Raw genomic sequence first — 18134 nt, 5'->3', positions numbered from 1 at the left:
GGTTTGGCAGAATGTGAGACTGACTCAGGCACTTCTGATGTACTTTGAAAGTGTCTCTAATTCTCCTTGATCAAGCGTCAATAAATAATACAGCATAAGACATCAGAGGCTCCTGAACACTTTCTTCCCTCCTGACCTCACCATTGACCTTTGACTTCAGCAATTCCTCCACAACAATGGACACCACAGAAATACCTTCACAATGCTTATTTTGACAGTCCAGTAGTTCCTGAGGTTCCTTCAGGATTATTAAAAATGAATAATAAATTAAAACAGAAGGAAAGGTGACAGGACAATCTGGTAAAGCAGAGTCGCTCTTTTATCCTGAGCAGGCTGATTAGTTGATGAGATGGAGGTGTGGTGGTGATTAGCCAGGTGAGCGGGAAACAGAGGCCACGCCCAGCAGCACACACAAACAGGCAGAGACAGATGAGACACGCAACGAGAAAGAGAAAATACAAGGGAAATACAAGGGAACAAAGAGGCACTGATGTAAAAATGAAGATAGTACATTGTGAGGAAATGCTGGCAGGAGTTTGTGCTGAAAAAATAGGCTACTTCCAAAATAAACATGGAGGAAAAACTTTGGACCCTTTACACAGCTCAAACTGTTCAGGAGCTGCTCAAAAATAGTTCATTCTCTCCAATTCCACTCACATATAAAGCATGCCTTTATAGTATAAACTGGCCTTTCAGTACAATTATTTGTACATCATCCAGTATTTATCTTAATTAGTTGTCATGTTATCATACATCCATTATATACTCCACATTAAAGGACGATTGTTGAGGCGTGCTTCTTCTTTAAGCATCAGCACAAGATGGCTTCCACAAAGGACGCTGGCTGGGACTGAGAATAGGTTGGTGTGTGCGTCCAAACCCACCAGCACAGAAAAAGCTGATGGCCACATGTCCTCTGTGCTGGTCAGAGTGGGGTGCTCCTCATCCTCTTCTTGGCTGGAGAGTGACGAGCGTGGTGGAGGGTGCCTGGGAGTAGTAGGGTGTTGAGGGTGGTTCAGCGGTGCTGGGTCTCCCTGTGATGACTGGTTGGTTGACGTCCACACAAATAAGTCTTTCCCTCTGAAACTGAAAAAAATAATGAATCATTTGTTGGATTTGGCCTTTTAAAATTTAATGATAATTACATGACTAGGAATAATATTTAAGGAATGTTCCTTTGATTAATATAATACACATGTATAAAATTAACTTTAGCGGATCACGTCAATACTGCTACCTTTGTATTCGGGTGGGGAGTTACGGTGACCACCGTTCTCCAGCTGCTTCTGTGGTCATCCATCCTTCTTATCTGGTCCATATCTTCTCTGTTGTCATGGAAATCCTGGATGTTAAGTCTGAGTCTTCCACATCACTTGTGGGGAGGTTGACACAGTGTGTACAATCCTGATGGCTGGGAAAAGAACTGTTCCCCCTGGTGGTGCGTGTGAGCTCCAACATTCACAGCTCCATCTGTCTGTCACAACAGCCATCTACAGGCCTAAACATGAAAATACACCAGAGTGAGTGAGAATAGCCATCAATGACAGCCATCAATACCGTAGTAAAAAACTTTTGTCTGGTATAACCGTCCACAACACATCCATTTTGCAACCAGCTCCCTCTTTTATGTAATTTCTATTGTCATTGATGCTCTCTCTGTTCTTTAATCTTTGAGCTGGTGGACACATAAACTTCAGACAGCTAAACTTCATTGTCCATTTTACCTTGATTCTTGGTGACACCTAAAAACCCTACAGTGACACCTTTCACTGCAGCTGCTCGCCCAAAATCTGCACTTACACTTCAGGTTTGCACAAAATTCTCACTATTCGATCTTGTGCTTTGTACAGTGACATGCTAAATAAGAAGCACATCTTTTTACAGGCCCCAGCAATCCTGCAGCAACTGCTGCCCCTAAATGGCACAGGTATGCTAACCTTTGCAAAAAAATATACTGCATGAAAACAAGGAAACTAACTTTGTCATTCACCTGCAATGGTGATAACCGAGCAAGACGTAACCACATGGGTACAGGTTAGGCAAAGTAGTTCCCAATATAAAAGGTCTATTGAACACTGAATGATGGAACTTTAAATAGATTTTGTTTGAATAACTTACGGTCTGTTTCCCCCTGTAATGAATCACACAGCATTTTCAGTGTTTCAGAGATGTGCATCTCCACACTTATTGGATTTGTTGGTGAGCTCAGTGGATCCTTATTAACTCCAAAACCATTAACATAATGGTTTTAGCTGATGTGTAAATAGGGTCTCTGTGCTCCTGCTAACTGTTATATTTCTCCTGACTTGGACAGTTGGAAGCTTTGAGACAGTTGGAAGCTTTGAATATTTTCAGCCAGCTCTTAATCATTTAGTTTACCTCAGGTTTGATGGTTAATACACACTGTCTCACTCTTCTTCTAACTTGAAAGTTTTTTTGTAGATGTCTGCATGTGATTGTGTGTGTGAAACTGCAAGTATACAACAGGAAGTTAAAGAGATGTTACAGTAAAAAATGAGCTGGTCATGTGAGGCTGAGTTACCCAATTCAACCAATTAATTAAATACTACAAATCTGATTCAAAAAAAAAATGTGTCTCAGTGTATAATGTTAATAAATCATAATGCACCTATCCATCATATACCTCTTTGCAAGGTCATGAGGGGGCTGAAGCTGATCTCAACTGAAATCAGGTGAGAGGTGAGCTATACCCTGAACAGAGCCATGTGTGGACAGTTCATCACAGGCCCAGAAAGCCTCTATTTCCTACATCAACCACCATTATAAAAGAGATGTCTGCAAAACTGTAAACTGTAAGGATACTTCCACCTGCAAACAAGGTCAGTTATGACTCTTTTTACATAGTTTTTATAGCTGTAAAACTTTTATCAAGCTGAGAAATGCTTGATCTCTGGAAACTCTTGGAGTTCATAACCAGGAAGTAAACCTGTAACCTTTTTGATGTGCAACATGTTTTTTTTTAAAAACAATTTACACATCATCTGCTGTGTTACATGGAGGAAATCATCTCTCTTAAGGGCACAATAGCCAGTTCAAAACCATGCATCAAGGCCACACTCTGGGGCACGCTGGCTAATCTTAGTATTCAGGTTTTTAAAGTACTTATCTATAACGTGCATATGTTCTTGTACTTCTGGTCATGTTACACCTAAATTTCCGCACATGGGAACAAGAAATTATAATACAATGTGTCATATTGCTAATTGCAATTCATTATATGACAAAGATGTTTGAATTAATAACAATAACAATAATAGCTTTATTTGTGTAGCTTTTTAAAAACAAAATTGCTTCCCAGTCAGACAGAGAAAAATATACCAGAACACAATCATAACATACTAAAACATACCAGAACACAACCATAACATACTAAAACATACCATAATATGGTAAAACAGACCAAAACTCAACCATAACATACTAAAACATACCAGAACACAACCGTAACATACTAAAACATCCCATAATATAGTAAAACATACCAAAACACAACCATAACATACTAAAACATACCAGAACACAGCCGTAACATACTAAAACATCCCATAATATACTAAAACATACCAAAACACAACCATAACATACTAAAACATACCAGAACACAACCGTAACATACTAAAACATACCTAAACACAACCGTAACATACTAAAACATACCAGAGCACAACCATAACATACTAAAACATACCATAACATACTAAAACATACCTAAACACAACCATAACACACTAAAACATACCAGCACACAACTGTAACATACTAAAACATACCTAAACACAGCCATAACACACTAAAACATACCAGAACACAACCATAACACACTAAAACATACCTAAACACAACCATAACACACTAAAATATACCAGAAGACAACCATAACATACTAAAACATACCATAACATATTAAAACGTACCGGAACACAACCATAACATACTAAAACATACCAGAACACAACCATAACATACTAAAACATACCATAACATACTAAAACATACCAGAAGAAAACCATAACACATTAAAACATACCAGAAAAATAAAATTGGACAACACAAAGAAACGTTTTTTTTTATTTGTAATAATGGACCATCTTAAAAAAAGATGAATTAATTAAGTCATACTTTTCGACATAATGTGATGTGATACACACTGAGGTCCAACAGGTATTATGTAATTTTAAATGAGCAGGTATGGTTTCCCTTTCGGATAAACATCTGACCAATCATATGCCGCGCTCCACTCACAGGCGGGGCATCACACCAGACACTCTGCTCTCTCATTGGCGGCTGCCCGCTAAGCCCATGACACTCCAGCCAATCAGAGGCGTCAGTCGATCTGACGACGCATGCCACTGTTGTGTGTGTGTGTGTGCGTGCTGCTGCTGCCGCTGCTGCCGGCGCGTCGATCAGATTGATGGGGAGCATCTCTCCTGACTCACGCATCAGTTTGTCAGAGTAGCAGCTGAACACCTGAAGCAGCATGGACATCGTGAAGTCACTGGGCCACCCGGAGGAGATATTCAACCTGTTTAAATTTAAAATGGGGGGCTGCGGTGCCGTCATGCCAAAGTTGGATTATGTGAGTAGAGTCGCTTCCTTAGAATAAACATGACGCACATGGAGGCCGGGTGCATGTAAAGATCTGTACATAATGTCCCTTTGTTTCAGTGCATCAACAAGTAGGTCTGCACATTGTAAAGGATTGACCTATGTGCTGTGTTAGTTGTGCTACCAATGGAAACAGCGTCAGCCCAGTTGGACTAATAAGATCTGCGCTCTCTCTCTCTCTCTCTCTGTGTGGTGTTGGCTGCGACACACACACAGGCAGATATATATATATGACCATTGACTCGGGATTTACTTCACATAATGAGCTTGGTAGAGATGCTGTGCGCATGGTTGACGGCTTATCCCGCTGTTTTAACACCAATGTGACCCTGAGCCAGACAGAAGTGAAGAGAGAGACCAGCAACATGGTCTATGTCAGGCCTTTGTTTTTGGTTGGCAGCTTTATTAAAAGGATCCCAGGCAACCAATGTTGTCTTACATGTGGATTTAATTATTCAAATTCACCCATATTACAAAGGGAGTATATGTGAGTGCTAAAGCCAAATCAGGAAGATGCACAGAAGTGAATGAGGAACAGGTGTTAGACCCATCAGAGTGTGTGGTTAGAAATACTAACCACATAGCTAAAACTGGCCTGGTTACAGACCTCTGACCACCAAGATAGAGATAAATGGGTTCAGTGTGTCAGATTTAGGGGACATAACATGGCAGAAATGGAATATCATATTCATAACTATGTTTTCAGTGGTGTAACATAACATTAAAATAAAAGTTGTTATGTTTTACCTTGAGCCTCTTATATCTACGGACAGGTCCGCTTCCACGGAGTCCGCCATGTTTCTACAGTAGCCCAGAACGCACAAACCAAACACTGGCTCCACATGTTTTGCAGCCACCATAGTTTCTCCTTCACCTTCTTCGGGAGTGAGAAGGTGGAACAAGGGGGTTGCAATCTACAACTAGAGTCCACTAAATCCTACACACTGGACCTTTAAGTAGAAAGAAAATAAATTTTCACTGTCAGGCTAAAGTTTCTGCCATGGTTACTTCTATTTTTTGATTTCTATTGCTTCCGATTGATGTAGTATTTATATTATAGTGATCCAGTGTGTGAGATTTAGGAGTGTCTATTAGCAGGAATTGAATAAATTATTCCTTAGTATGTTTACATGAGTGTATGATCACCATATACAAATTGTTGTGTTTTTGTTGTCTTATAATCAGCCCTTTATAGCAACAGTGAGAGCGGGTCCTCTTCCATGGAGTCTGCCATTTTTCTACAGTAGCCCAGAACAGACAAACCAAACACTGATCTAGATATGACATTTTTTCTTTTTATGTGCATTCCTACATGCTTGGAAGAAGAGGGTGAGACACGGGGGAATATTCATTTTCAACTTCACTGGGTGGCACTACCTCCTAAACACTGGACCTTTAATATTTAACCAAAGCATCACTGTTCACCCTCACACCTGTATCTACACATACTGTACATCGTACTGCCCGTCCCACAGTCTCTCAGTGCGCCAACATGCTGTCGCCAGGTTAAAATAATCCTGCTTATTCTCTCATCCAGCTTTAAAAAGCAGTTTTAGGATTGATTTGTTAATCCTAAAACTGGGGTTATCTTTAGTGACACTGTGCTCTTATTTTGAAATAAAGGCAAAAATGACTTCTGTATAACCCACGTGTTCTCCTGGTTCACATATCTGGGTCATGTCAACAGCCAGGATCTGTTGCTCAGTTCCTGATTCACTTTCAACAACAACAACAAAAAATCTGGATAGCTCAATTATGCATGCACAAGAAGGGATACGCAATTTTGTAATGATTTGTTGTTTTATATTAAACCATAAAACATTTTTTTAAATTATTTGCATGCATGCAATCTCATACATGAGTCCTGTGATCATGAAATGAAGATCCCATACTTATTTTTTAATGCACATTTCTATGCATGTGCAGCCATTTCCATGCAAAACACTGCATTAATGCCACTTTAACAATGTGTTAGCAATGGCCGGAGATGACACGCTTCCTTCACATTAGGGGGATTACAGCTGTTGTTTTGGAGTGGAGGTGGGAGGAGCGGTGTGTTCATAACAGTAGATTTACCAACGCTGTGCACAGACCCTGCTCACACACACGCAGAGGTCAGACTGCTTAGAGATCCGCGGTGCGCTTGTTTTAGCTCTCCTGCACGTCCCAAAAGTTTCTCACCTCGTTCGACCTCTCAGCTCGCTTGTCCTCTACATGGACTGCGTGTTTTGTTCTCCTCCACCAGCCGTGCCGTCGACATGGATCGGTTCGGGTTATAGCTGCAGGGTCGGTCGCAGGTTATTCGTATGGCCGGAGCTTGCTGCAAGTGTCCAGTCTCTCTGTCCGTGTTCAAGCGCTCTCTCTCCGTGGCACCGCGGGGCTGCGGGTCCGCACCTCGATCCCTCCTTCTGGGCTGGAGGCTGGGGGAGCGAGGCCTTCAAGAGGCCGCCCGACCCTCCAGCGCCCTCAGACCCGCAGGCTTTTACCGACACACTACCTTTCTCTGCCTGTCCTGCCAGGAGTCCATGAGTGAGAGTCTGCGGACCTGCTACCTGTACCTGAACCAAACCAGCCGGAGTTTTGCAGCTGTGATTCAAGCGCTGGACGGAGAGTTAAGGTGGGTGAAAAAGCTCCAGGTGGGGAGAGAGGGGTGTGTCTGCGGGCATGTTTTCCTTACTGAAGGGCAGAAATCAGGGGCGTTGGCTGGGGCACTTCCCCTTTTTTTACACTAGTACTTTTCTGTGCGGAATGTGCAAAACAAAAGAAGAAACTACTGCCAGCAGTTTAAACTTCCTGCATTGCATCTACAACTTGGCGCTGCATTTGTCTTATTACTCCAGAAAATAGCACACAAGTCAGCTCCTGTGCATGCTTTCGGAAATAAAAGCTTCTGTCAGCACGCAGAGTAAACGTCTTGCATCAACAGCTCATCAATTCCACCACAGGCAGCCTTTTTAGAGACTCACTATTTTAGTTTGCTGAATACTAGAGAAAAGAGTTGATATAGTGCATATCTGTGAGGATATATTGAAACATGTCACTTAGGGTAGTTTTGATCATGAAATAGTGCTAAATGCAAATCCCAGTTTCCTATAGCCTGAGGTGATCTCTTTAAATAGCTTTGTTTGTCCAACTAACAGTTAAAAGTTCCCCAAAATTCAATTTACAGTGATATGAAAGAGAATAAAGAAGCAAATCATCACGTTGGAAAAGCTGTAATTAACCAAAAATGATCAATAATTTATCAAAATTGTAGCTGAAAACATTTCGGTCGCTCTACTAATTGGCTGATTACCTCATGAGCTGTGTCACACATTATTATTATTGTTATTATTACAATAATAATAATGATAAGGCTGCACAGTGTAGAAATAAATGCTTGTGATGCAGCCGTGCAGAAGGAGATTTAACCGTGTCTGTAAGTAAATGTAACATTAAACCACCAAATGACTCAAAGAGTTCAGATTCTCCTCATAACCTGTGATGACCTGCGGCAGGAGTGCAAAAGGAAAAAGCTAATATTACAAACAGGGATGTCGGCTGCTGCCGGGGGTTTAATTTACAATCGGGTCAAAAGTCAAGTCAGCGTAGAGACACATTTTTAGTGTGTGCGCGTGCATGTCCCCGGTCATGGAATTCTCTACATACAGACTAACCTGATCTGTGAAGACCTGTTTGACGCTATTTTTGTCGTCTTGGGAATCAGTGACGAGGCGGCTTTTCAGTCAGTCTCACGTCCTACCTTCTGTCTTTGTGATCCAGACATGCAGTTTGCATTTTCTACCTGGTGCTGCGAGCGCTGGACACAGTGGAGGATGACATGACTATCCCTCTGGACAAGAAGGTCCCCATGCTGAACGATTTTCACACCTTCCTGTACCAAGATGAGTGGTGCTTCACTGAGAGCCGAGAGAAAGACCGACAGGTCCTGGAGGATTTCCCCACGGTCAGTAGCACAGCATAGTTGTACATAGAAAGGCAGTGTGCAGGTATATGAAGCTCTACAGGTTTAATCTGCTGATTTAGTCCTGTTAAAATGACAAGTTGTAAATCTTTGTCACTCAGATTAGAGGTTGTTATAAATCATTAACTTTAATATTAATGTGTTCCAATGCAGATATCAGTGGAATTCAGAAACCTCGCTCAGGAGTACAGAGACGTCATCTCAGACATCTGCCATCGTATGGGAGTGGGAATGGCCGAATTCTTGGAAAAGAAAGTAGGATCCATGAAGGAGTGGGACTTGGTAAGGGATAGTCCCTTGTGTGAAATATTAGGACAAAAGCAGAAATTTGTACAAACAGACATTGGCACAGATTGTCAACTTTGTGACAGATTCACTTCAGTGCAGCTTTGTTCTACCGTAATAATGTATTTTAACTCATTCTGGAAGCTTCATTTTTATGAAGTCTTACCACTCTACACAAAACTTCCTATGAAACAAATTTAAAATGTGTTTTATCCTCTGTGCAGTATTGCCACTACGTAGCAGGGCTGGTCGGTATCGGCCTGTCTCAGCTGTTCTCTGCGTCCAAGCTGGAGGACCCTGAGGTGGGGAGGGACACCGACCTAGCTAACTCCATGGGCCTGTTCCTTCAGAAGACTAACATCATCCGAGACTATCTAGAGGACACGCAAGAGGGACGTGCTTTCTGGCCACAGGAGGTAAGATGGTGGTGTGAGCTTGTTTGTTTTAGCTCTGTGTCTGACCTGAGACACAGTGTGATAGTTAAAGAAAATGCTCCTGTGTACTTTTTAGTGTTTAACCCACTCAAACATTAATATTTACACACATTTTATCAGAAAGAAATCGTTATTAGTCATTGTCATAGTCATTGTTTACATTTGTACCATATGTGATAGTATTTTTGTGCCCTGGTGCAGGCTTGGAGTCAGTTTGCGGGTCGTCTGGAGGACTTGGCCCAGCCCGAGAAGCTTGAGTCGGCTCTCTCCTGTCTCAACCTGTTGGTCACTGATGCTCTGCGGCACGTCCCGGATGTTATTGCTTACCTGTCCCGCCTGCGCAACCAGAGCGTCTTCAATTTCTGCGCCATTCCACAGGTACAAACTGATACATTACTTACTGCCATTGATGTAGTGATTCCTTCGATTTGCACGGTTTAATATTCAGCTCAAAAACAAACGAATGACAGGCCTTAATTTCTCATCATAACCCTCTCTTGACCAGGTGATGGCAATAGCTACACTATCAAAATGCTACAACAACCCCATGGTGTTCCAGGGAGTAGTGAAGATCAGAAAGGGACAGGCTGTCACACTCATGATGGAAGCCACCAACATGAGAGCCGTGCAGACCATCATCACCCAGTACAGCCAAGAGGTGGGTGTGTTTATGTGTTTGCTGTCTTACTTTCCATTAGAGATGGGCATTAGAATAAATTTCCTTGATCGATCATCTGGAAAATTAACGATCACTTATCGATTAATCATTATATATTTTTTTTATATTAAAAGTGCAATAAAAATACAAATACAATGTTTTTTCCTCGATGAAATCTTGAACAACAGTCCAACTCTTATGGCAGTTAACGTTCAATGGTTAAACGCGGTGCGGCGATCATATTAAACAATAACTTAATAATACTTTGGTCAAAATGTACTTAACTTAAAACCGAGTCGAGAAAGACGGGGGAAAGTAAGGGAGAGATTACGTAACAATTAATTACTTAACCAAGCCTCATAAAAAATAACTAGTAACTCACATACAGGCTACATTGGTGATGGACCAGCCTACTGATTTTTGTTGAGAAAGATAAGCATGTTAACGTGCTCTGGGGTCAGACGCGAGCGCAGCCTGGTGACCGTCAGCCCAGCAGCCGGAAAACACCCGCTCTGAGGGGACTGACGTTGCCGGGATGCACAAGTACCTCCGCGCTAACTTGGCCAGCCTGGGGTGCACTGACGTTAACAAGGGTCGGATGCACGTTGTTCAAGTGGTACATCATTGGAGTCGTGGACGTGTTGTACTTATACACGGCTTCGCAGTGTATGCAGTGAACTTTGTTATTTTTTTATTCAAAATGGTCCCACACCACACTTCGCCGTGACCTCTTCATGATTAATTTTATAATCTACGGAAACTCGCAGGTAGCGGAGTATACTGTTCTTCTTAGTCAAATATCGCCCCCGGTTGGTGAAATGTTTCATTGCTGCCAGTGAAACTCATTGCATTACTTCAGCACTCACACTACACAGCACAACCTTTATTTAATACCAAAGTTTGATCGATTAAAAAAAATTAACGTGATCGACACAATTCTTAACGATCAATTATCGATTAATCACACCCATCCCTACTTTCCATCGTATTGTCGCACTTTAACACAAACAATCTTCCCTCTCTGCAGATCTTACAGAAGGTCTCCCTCACTGACCCGTCACGGGACAAAACCCTGCACATCCTGACTGTAATCCAAGAGAAGTCCGCCCTGTCGCAGTCCAGCCTCCCCTCCAGGACCCACCACCTGTCGCCCATGTACCTGTCTGCTGCTATGCTGCTCGCTGCCCTCAGCTGGCAGTACCTTAGCACCACTGCAGCACAGGCACAAGGCACCGGCGACATGCAGGGACAGTAACTCCCTTTACCTTTCCTGGTTTCGCACAGACTCATAAAACTTCTTTGCCCGCTCTGGACGTCTGGTTCTCCTCTGACTGGAGGAATCTGAAGCACTACTTCCCACTTTGCCCTCTTTATTCTGGCTGTTACAGAACCATGGACATATTTAGACTATGGAGGGGTTCTGACAGCAGGCTGGTCTTATTAGGTTGTTTGATAATGATTTAAAGTAGCCCATCATGCATCTGGATAAATTATGTACACACAGTGTTGTGTGGTTATTTTCACCAGCATAAATGGCTCATCGATGGCACCACAATTCAGGGAGTTTTTGTTGATTGTGTGGGTTGTTGTTGTTAGATTTGTTTTAAACATTTTGACCATTTTTGAATTGAGTAGAACTTTTCAGCATATTTGAATATTTCAAGACATGAATCAATAGTTGATGTTTCCTCCATGAAGTGTGCTGAAATCATGAAATGCACAGTACACGACACTGGCCATTGTAGGATTTTGTGGGGTCACCAAACTTCATCCAGACTTGTTTCATTTTGTCTCAAATTATGGTCTTTATTATTGTTAACTAGCTTAATATTCCATTTGTTGTGTTTCTACTGGAGAAACACTCAAATGTGTAGATACACTATATGTCAGCATCAACTCATAGTGCAGTTAATTAACACTTTTATGTTTGTGTCCCGTTTCAACTCTGTGTCCTTTTGAAATAGAAAAACAGTGCAATTCTGGGATACTTTTGACGTGGACTCTTTGAATGAATAGGAATGAATAAACAAATGTAATTTCTGATACATTTGATATCTGACAGAAATGCATATTGAGACAGCTAGCTTAAGTGTCCTTAACACAGCTTTGGTGAGTAGAAAGAGTAGCACAGAGTAACTTTGTACAGAACCAAAGGAGAGCTACAAACATTGCTATGTAATGTGAACGTTTGATTTGTATATATTTGAACAAATAAAGAAGTGAAATAATCTGAAGTCTGCAGCCTGTGTTTTCCTTTACAGCCTGTTCAAGGTTCATATATATTGTACTGCACTTTATGTTTTGTTAGTTACATTCCTGTCTGTATATGTGTGTACATGGGGATATCTTAGTTATTAAGCAAAATAATAAAAAAGGAAGATTTTAATTAAGTTACACTGCATATTTTATCTTTATTGCCAGGTCATAATTTTGAGCGCAACCTTTGGAAAGACGTTTTGTTGGTCACATGAGATGAGTACTGACAATACATTCATTACACAGACATGTGATCACATAACCTTAAATAGGACTGTAAGAAGTGAGAATATTGTTCAGTCAGAGGGAAGAATTGCTCAGAAGAAAGATCCATCAAAACAACTGCAGCACAGGTAAAAGTAAAGTTTTTTTATTGTTTCATTATGACTTTAATTTATATGACTAAAGATACTTTCTATAACATCATATTGTTAACTGTTTAATGTCAACAGTATAAGTTTAATGTTGTGTATGCTTGTATTGATCCAGGATATTATTACCAACAAATAAACTTAGACTAAATGAATGAATTATAGTTGTTAACTAAGCAGCTGCCACAAATAGGATATCTGATTTCGTTGCACTTCATGTATGTATCTGACAAGTACAGAGATAGCTGCACAGAAAATAAAAATAAATACATCACCTGCAACTTTCTTACATCATGTAGTTGGTTTGTACTTGTGGAAGTGCATCTCTGTCCAATATTATATGCATTGGTACTTATTTTACAACTATATTTTGTTTATTTAGATGTCAGTCATTATAAATTTCAAATGTAAGGCAAAATTATTTCAACATTTTGAGAGGAAACAACAAGATGCCACACACAACATGCTACAGCGTGATTACAGTAAAGTTATTCAGAGATAAATGATACTTGAATGAAGGAGATTGTGTTGAAGTCATCTGTTTTGCAGGATGCCTCCACTGGCCTTTCTTTGCGTCCTTGTGACAGTCTCTGTCACCTGGGCTCGGGCTCAGGTCCCTCTGGTCTCGTCAGAGATGATCGACCTTATTAACAAGGCCAATACAACCTGGACGGTGAGGCCATCTTCATCATAGGATTTATAGTTTTATTTCCAGCATTTCTGTTCCTGTAATAACTTATTTCAACTCCACATCTCTTGTTCCAGGCCGGGCAGAACTTCCATAACATTGATATCGGCTATGTGAAGGGACTGTGTGGGACTATACTGAATGGACCCAAGCTGCCAGAGGTGTAAGTTTAAACAGTTTTAAACTATATAATATTGTACTTTCTACTTTTTACATAAAAACATACAAAGAATGATTGCAAATGTGAAGATTTGCTGCTTTCCCTTTTAATTAAACAAAAATAATCTAAACTTATTTTTAATCATTTTGAGGTTTGAACTATTTGTTGGACAAAATGAGCATTGTGTCACTTTGGGCAATTAATCAATAATCAAGGAAACAGTCAGCAGATTATTCTATAATGAAAACAAAATCATTATGTCGAATACAAAGTAGTTCAAATAAATTGAACCTCAGCAAACAACAGTAATAATAATCTAATGATATGATACAGTTGGGGATATAAGTATTCAACACAAACATATTTCTAATGGAGCTATTCACATGAAATTTAGACCAAATGTTGGTATTAACTCAATAAAACTACACAGATAAAGAAATCATAACATTGCAAACTATAAAAAAGTTATGTGCAATAAAGTGAGGTGTAAATTATACTGATTATATATACTTTAAATTAAGAAACATTCATATTTGCACTAGACACTATATATGAGGGTGTGTGGGCGTGTTTTTATGTGTGTGTGTGGCAGGTGACAGTCAGCAGGTTCATCTTATCTGCAGTGCTCAGTGACTGTCCTTTTTTGTTCAGGGTTCACAATACTGAAGGCATAAATCTTCCAGACAGCTTCGACCCACGCAAGCAGTGGCCCAACTGTCCCACAATCCAACAGATCAGAGACCAGGGCTCCTGTGGGTCCTGCTGGGTAAGATAGTTCAACAAAGGGGCAAAGAAAAGTAGAGGGAGGGTCAGCACTCTTTTCTTGATTAGTGAAAGCTGTAACGGTTCTCAAAAGGTGCTCAGACGAGGTCAATTTTATTCTTAAACCAGAGCTCCCTTTTTAAATTTCCTGCAGGCCTTTGGTGCAGTTGAGGCAATATCCGACAGGTTGTGTATCCACAGTGGTGGCAAGGTCTCTCTGCAGATCTCTGCTGAAGATCTGCTGTCCTGCTGTGATGAATGTGGCATGGGGTTAGTATCTATGCAACGAAATAAGTGTACTGCAGGTCTTTTAAGAGGACATTGAACACCTGTGCTGTTTTTTATTTACTTTCCTGTGGATGCAGCTGTTATGGTGGGTTTCCCTCAGCTGCTTGGGATTTCTGGGCAAAGAAAGGGCTTGTGACAGGAGGCCTGTATGGCTCCAAAGTTGGTAAGTGTGAGCTAAAATGGGTTTATATGACTATGGTATGGAAAATCTGAACTGAAACTGACGGTGTGTTTGACAGGCTGCCAACCATACAGCATCGCTCCATGTGAGCATCATGTGAATGGAACCCGTCCTCCCTGTCAGGGTGAACAGGACACTCCTAAGTGTAAGGAGACGTGCATCGATGGATACTCGCCATCCTATCCGAAGGACAAACACTTTGGTACAGACCTCTAAAATGATCTATTTCCCTCCTTCCTCCTTTTGTCATGCCTCGGCTTGTTTCTACCATTGATATTATTGTTTTCTGTGTCTCCCTCTGCAGGTAAAACCACATACAGCGTCCCATCCAAACAGGACCAGATCATGACTGAGCTGTACAAGAACGGACCTGTGGAGGCAGCATTCTCTGTATATGCAGATTTTCTGCTGTACAAGACGGGTGAGGCTGCCTTGACTCAGATGCCATGACAAATACAACTCTGAAACTGTTCATTAAGCCAATTAAATGCATTGCCTTATGATGCATTTTAAATAACTTGCTACTCCACTGTAGGTGTGTACCAGCACGTGACAGGGGATATGCTGGGCGGTCATGCCATCAAGATCCTCGGGTGGGGAGAGGAGAATGGGACGCCCTACTGGCTGGCTGCAAACTCCTGGAACAGTGACTGGGGAGATAAAGGTATGGGACCGGAGAGAGTCATATTTCTTGGTCACAAGTGAAGAACAGACTAATGTCAATAATACAGTAAAGTTTTGGCTTTAAATCATGTCTTCTCATTTCAGGTTACTTCAAGATCAAGCGTGGAAATGATGAGTGTGGTATTGAGTCTGAAGTGGTCGCAGGAATGCCTCTCAACTAGATAAAATGAATCTTGGCTGCAAGCGGCCGTCAAATCAAGTCAATCAATAAAGATTAAAATAAAGATTCTGATTTAATTTCACCAACAGGGAATTAATTGCACGACATGGTGAAACAAGAACTTTTGTGCTTTCATTGTTATTGTTCTAAATAAATCATTTTGTTGATTTCCAGGTTTACCTTTTCCTAATATTTTTACAGCTTCACAAGGAAGATTAAAGATACACAATAAGAGCAAGTTGAGAGTTATTTAAGACTGTATGTAAAACTTCATGTTATATTGGGTAGTTCTTGTTTGGTGGTCTGTGTGTGTGTAAAGAACATTTACCAAGTAATACTAATTTATACTTTATATAGTTTTACACTGCATTTTGGGGCAAATATTGTACTTTTTACTTCAATGCTTTATTTATCAGCCTTTTATCAGACTTTTACTTATGCGTTTTACACTGCAGTGTTGCTACTTTTAGTCTTTAGCAAAAGGTCTGAATACTTCTTCCACCACTAGCTTCAACATGTCAGATGCGGCCAGAGGCAACACTTACATGTCCATGCATCCATCTGGACTGCCATAAACACTAAAGAAGAAGAGTAAAGGGAATCCTGTGCAAATGTAGAGTTGGAAAAACCTGTTTAAGGGGCTCTAAGGCAAAAATGAGCTGAGCACATATTTCACAAATGGTACTCCAAATGACCAGAAACCAACCAGTATTCTTAAAGTGGAATACTACCCTGCACCAGGTGTGTTGTAAGTCAGTTAGTCAGTTGACTACTTTAAACAAATGCACATTATACACACAATAAATGCACCATGTACACAGGTATCTACTGAAATATCATGTGACCTCTATGAGACAGGATACCATATAATTTCTAATAGTGTTTTTTAATTGTACACACACACAAAAATCATTTTCATTTACCAGTATCATTTACAGTTTCCTTTCAGGTTAAGCTTACATGTCCATCTTTATGATATTCATAAAAGGTTCCCAGAGCCATAATCTTTCTTCTTGCCCATAACAGTGTAAGCTCCCTTATCCACATCCTCAATGATGGCACATCCATTCTCATTCAACACAGTGCAATAGCCCTCCAAAGTCCAAAAGGTTAGTCTGTTTCAATGTCTGTTTAAAGTCCATGGGATATATATATACACAGAGTTTAGCATTAAAGGGGACTTTAGTAATGTGTCTCATGTCTGACAAACATTTTATGACAGTGTTCCAGAGGTTTTAGATCTTTATGTATTCCTTAGACGGTGAAAAGAGTACTAATCTGATTCAGTTTTATTAGTTTTATTAATGCCTACCACCCTCTGCACATGTTCACCAGGCAGAGTGTGTTCAGTGGTAGACTTCTGTCTCAACCCTGCTCCACAAACAGACTCCACAAACAATTGAGAGCACAGTGAACCGGATCTTAAAGGTTAATTTTAATGCATGTACTGTGTCTCATGCTGCTATTACAGTTTTTCCAGTTGCTAACACACTAATGTGACATGGATAGCACACATATTTAAACTGACACACAGGGAGAAAAACCTCAAATCTCCAAAACTTTAAACACGTTTTCTGCTTTACACACATTTTGCAATTCTAAATGGCACTCGGTTCTCTGCATAAGACACAACAATCTGACCTAAAGTCACATGTTTGCGATTTCAAAACACTGCCATTTAAAATGACACTACATGAGTTCATTGGCCACTATATGTGCCACCTGGCCAAACAGGTGTTATGTAATTGTTAACACTTCAGTCAGGGAGTAAGCAATAAAAGACTACAGGTGACATTTTTTCTGCAATTGTATTTTTAATCTTACTGTTTTGAGAGCATATTTTAGTTAACTCCAATGTAAATATATCTGCTGTGCATATGTTACACTGACTTGTTTGGTGAAAAATAATAATAAAATTAAAATAAAAAAACTATCTATATATTTCAATAGCACGTGTGTATATCTGTAAATATTTCTGTGCATGTGAACAATCTGAAGAATTATCTACATCTGGTGTAAAAGTTTGATTTTGGTTGCGGTGTTTCATTTTGCAGGATATATGAGGTATTTTGCAGTTTAGGTGTGTGGTTTGGTGAATTGTGTTGTTGTATTTTGATAAAACCAGCCTAGTTTGCAAAATTGTGTTTAACCCTTAGATCCATAAGTGGGGTCAAAAATGACCCCATGGGTTGTTATTCTTCAAAATCTTTCAAATTAAAAGTTTAAATATTTTCATATTCCAGGTATTCCTCATAAAACATGTTGGTGACATGAAGCCATTTGCATTTTGATTTATTTTTTCATTAATTTTAAGAAATTGCAGTTTTTGTATCACTACCCCCCTCTTTAATAAGCAGGTAGCTTTTGGCTGTGACCATTGCACAAAGTGGTACTGCATTTCCAGCAGCAGTAGTACAGTGGTACTGGAAATGCAGTACCACAAGTAGTTTGTGACAGCTTCACCCAGTGAGAAGAGAGAAGATGTTTGTGTGTGTACATATGTGTGGACAGTGTTATGGTCTCCGGACCTATTGGATGTTCTCTGTTCGTCCTCCATAGTCAGACAGACAGAGGGACACACAAACATGTTTTGATACCTGATTGATGAATTGTTATG

General features: G+C 40.3%; 2 protein-coding genes across 3 annotated transcripts; both read left to right on the top strand.

Annotated features, from left to right (window-relative positions):
* Positions 1 to 4382: 4382 nt before the first annotated feature.
* fdft1 (farnesyl-diphosphate farnesyltransferase 1) lies at positions 4383 to 12201 on the top strand. 2 transcript variants are annotated; one of them, XM_019270600.2, is made up of 8 exons: positions 4383 to 4597; positions 7146 to 7243; positions 8389 to 8572; positions 8744 to 8872; positions 9100 to 9291; positions 9511 to 9687; positions 9815 to 9967; positions 10995 to 12201. In XM_019270600.2, the coding sequence occupies exons 1-8, from the start codon at positions 4499 to 4501 to the stop codon at positions 11220 to 11222; spliced, it is 1260 nt and encodes a 419-aa protein (XP_019126145.2). In that variant the 5' UTR covers positions 4383 to 4498; the 3' UTR covers positions 11223 to 12201. The 2 variants fall into 2 exon arrangements, with proteins under 2 accessions (XP_019126145.2, XP_019126144.1); XM_019270599.2 differs by lacking the exon at positions 4383 to 4597 and having other exon boundaries at positions 5957 to 7243.
* A 305-nt stretch (positions 12202 to 12506) lies between these two features.
* On the top strand, positions 12507 to 15756 carry ctsbb (cathepsin Bb). Its single transcript, XM_010734672.3, has 10 exons — positions 12507 to 12576; positions 13144 to 13267; positions 13360 to 13445; positions 14094 to 14208; positions 14359 to 14474; positions 14570 to 14655; positions 14732 to 14875; positions 14978 to 15094; positions 15209 to 15337; positions 15442 to 15756. Exons 2-10 carry the CDS (start codon positions 13145 to 13147, stop codon positions 15516 to 15518), a joined length of 993 nt encoding a protein of 330 aa, XP_010732974.3. The 5' UTR covers positions 12507 to 12576; position 13144; the 3' UTR covers positions 15519 to 15756.
* Positions 15757 to 18134: the final 2378 nt, after the last annotated feature.

Source organism: Larimichthys crocea, chromosome XI, assembly GCF_000972845.2.
Source record: "Larimichthys crocea isolate SSNF chromosome XI, L_crocea_2.0, whole genome shotgun sequence".
Classification (NCBI taxonomy): domain Eukaryota; kingdom Metazoa; phylum Chordata; class Actinopteri; family Sciaenidae; genus Larimichthys; species Larimichthys crocea.
The sequence above is the reverse complement of the archived record's forward strand: the minus strand, read 5'-3'. Positions and strand labels throughout refer to the sequence as shown.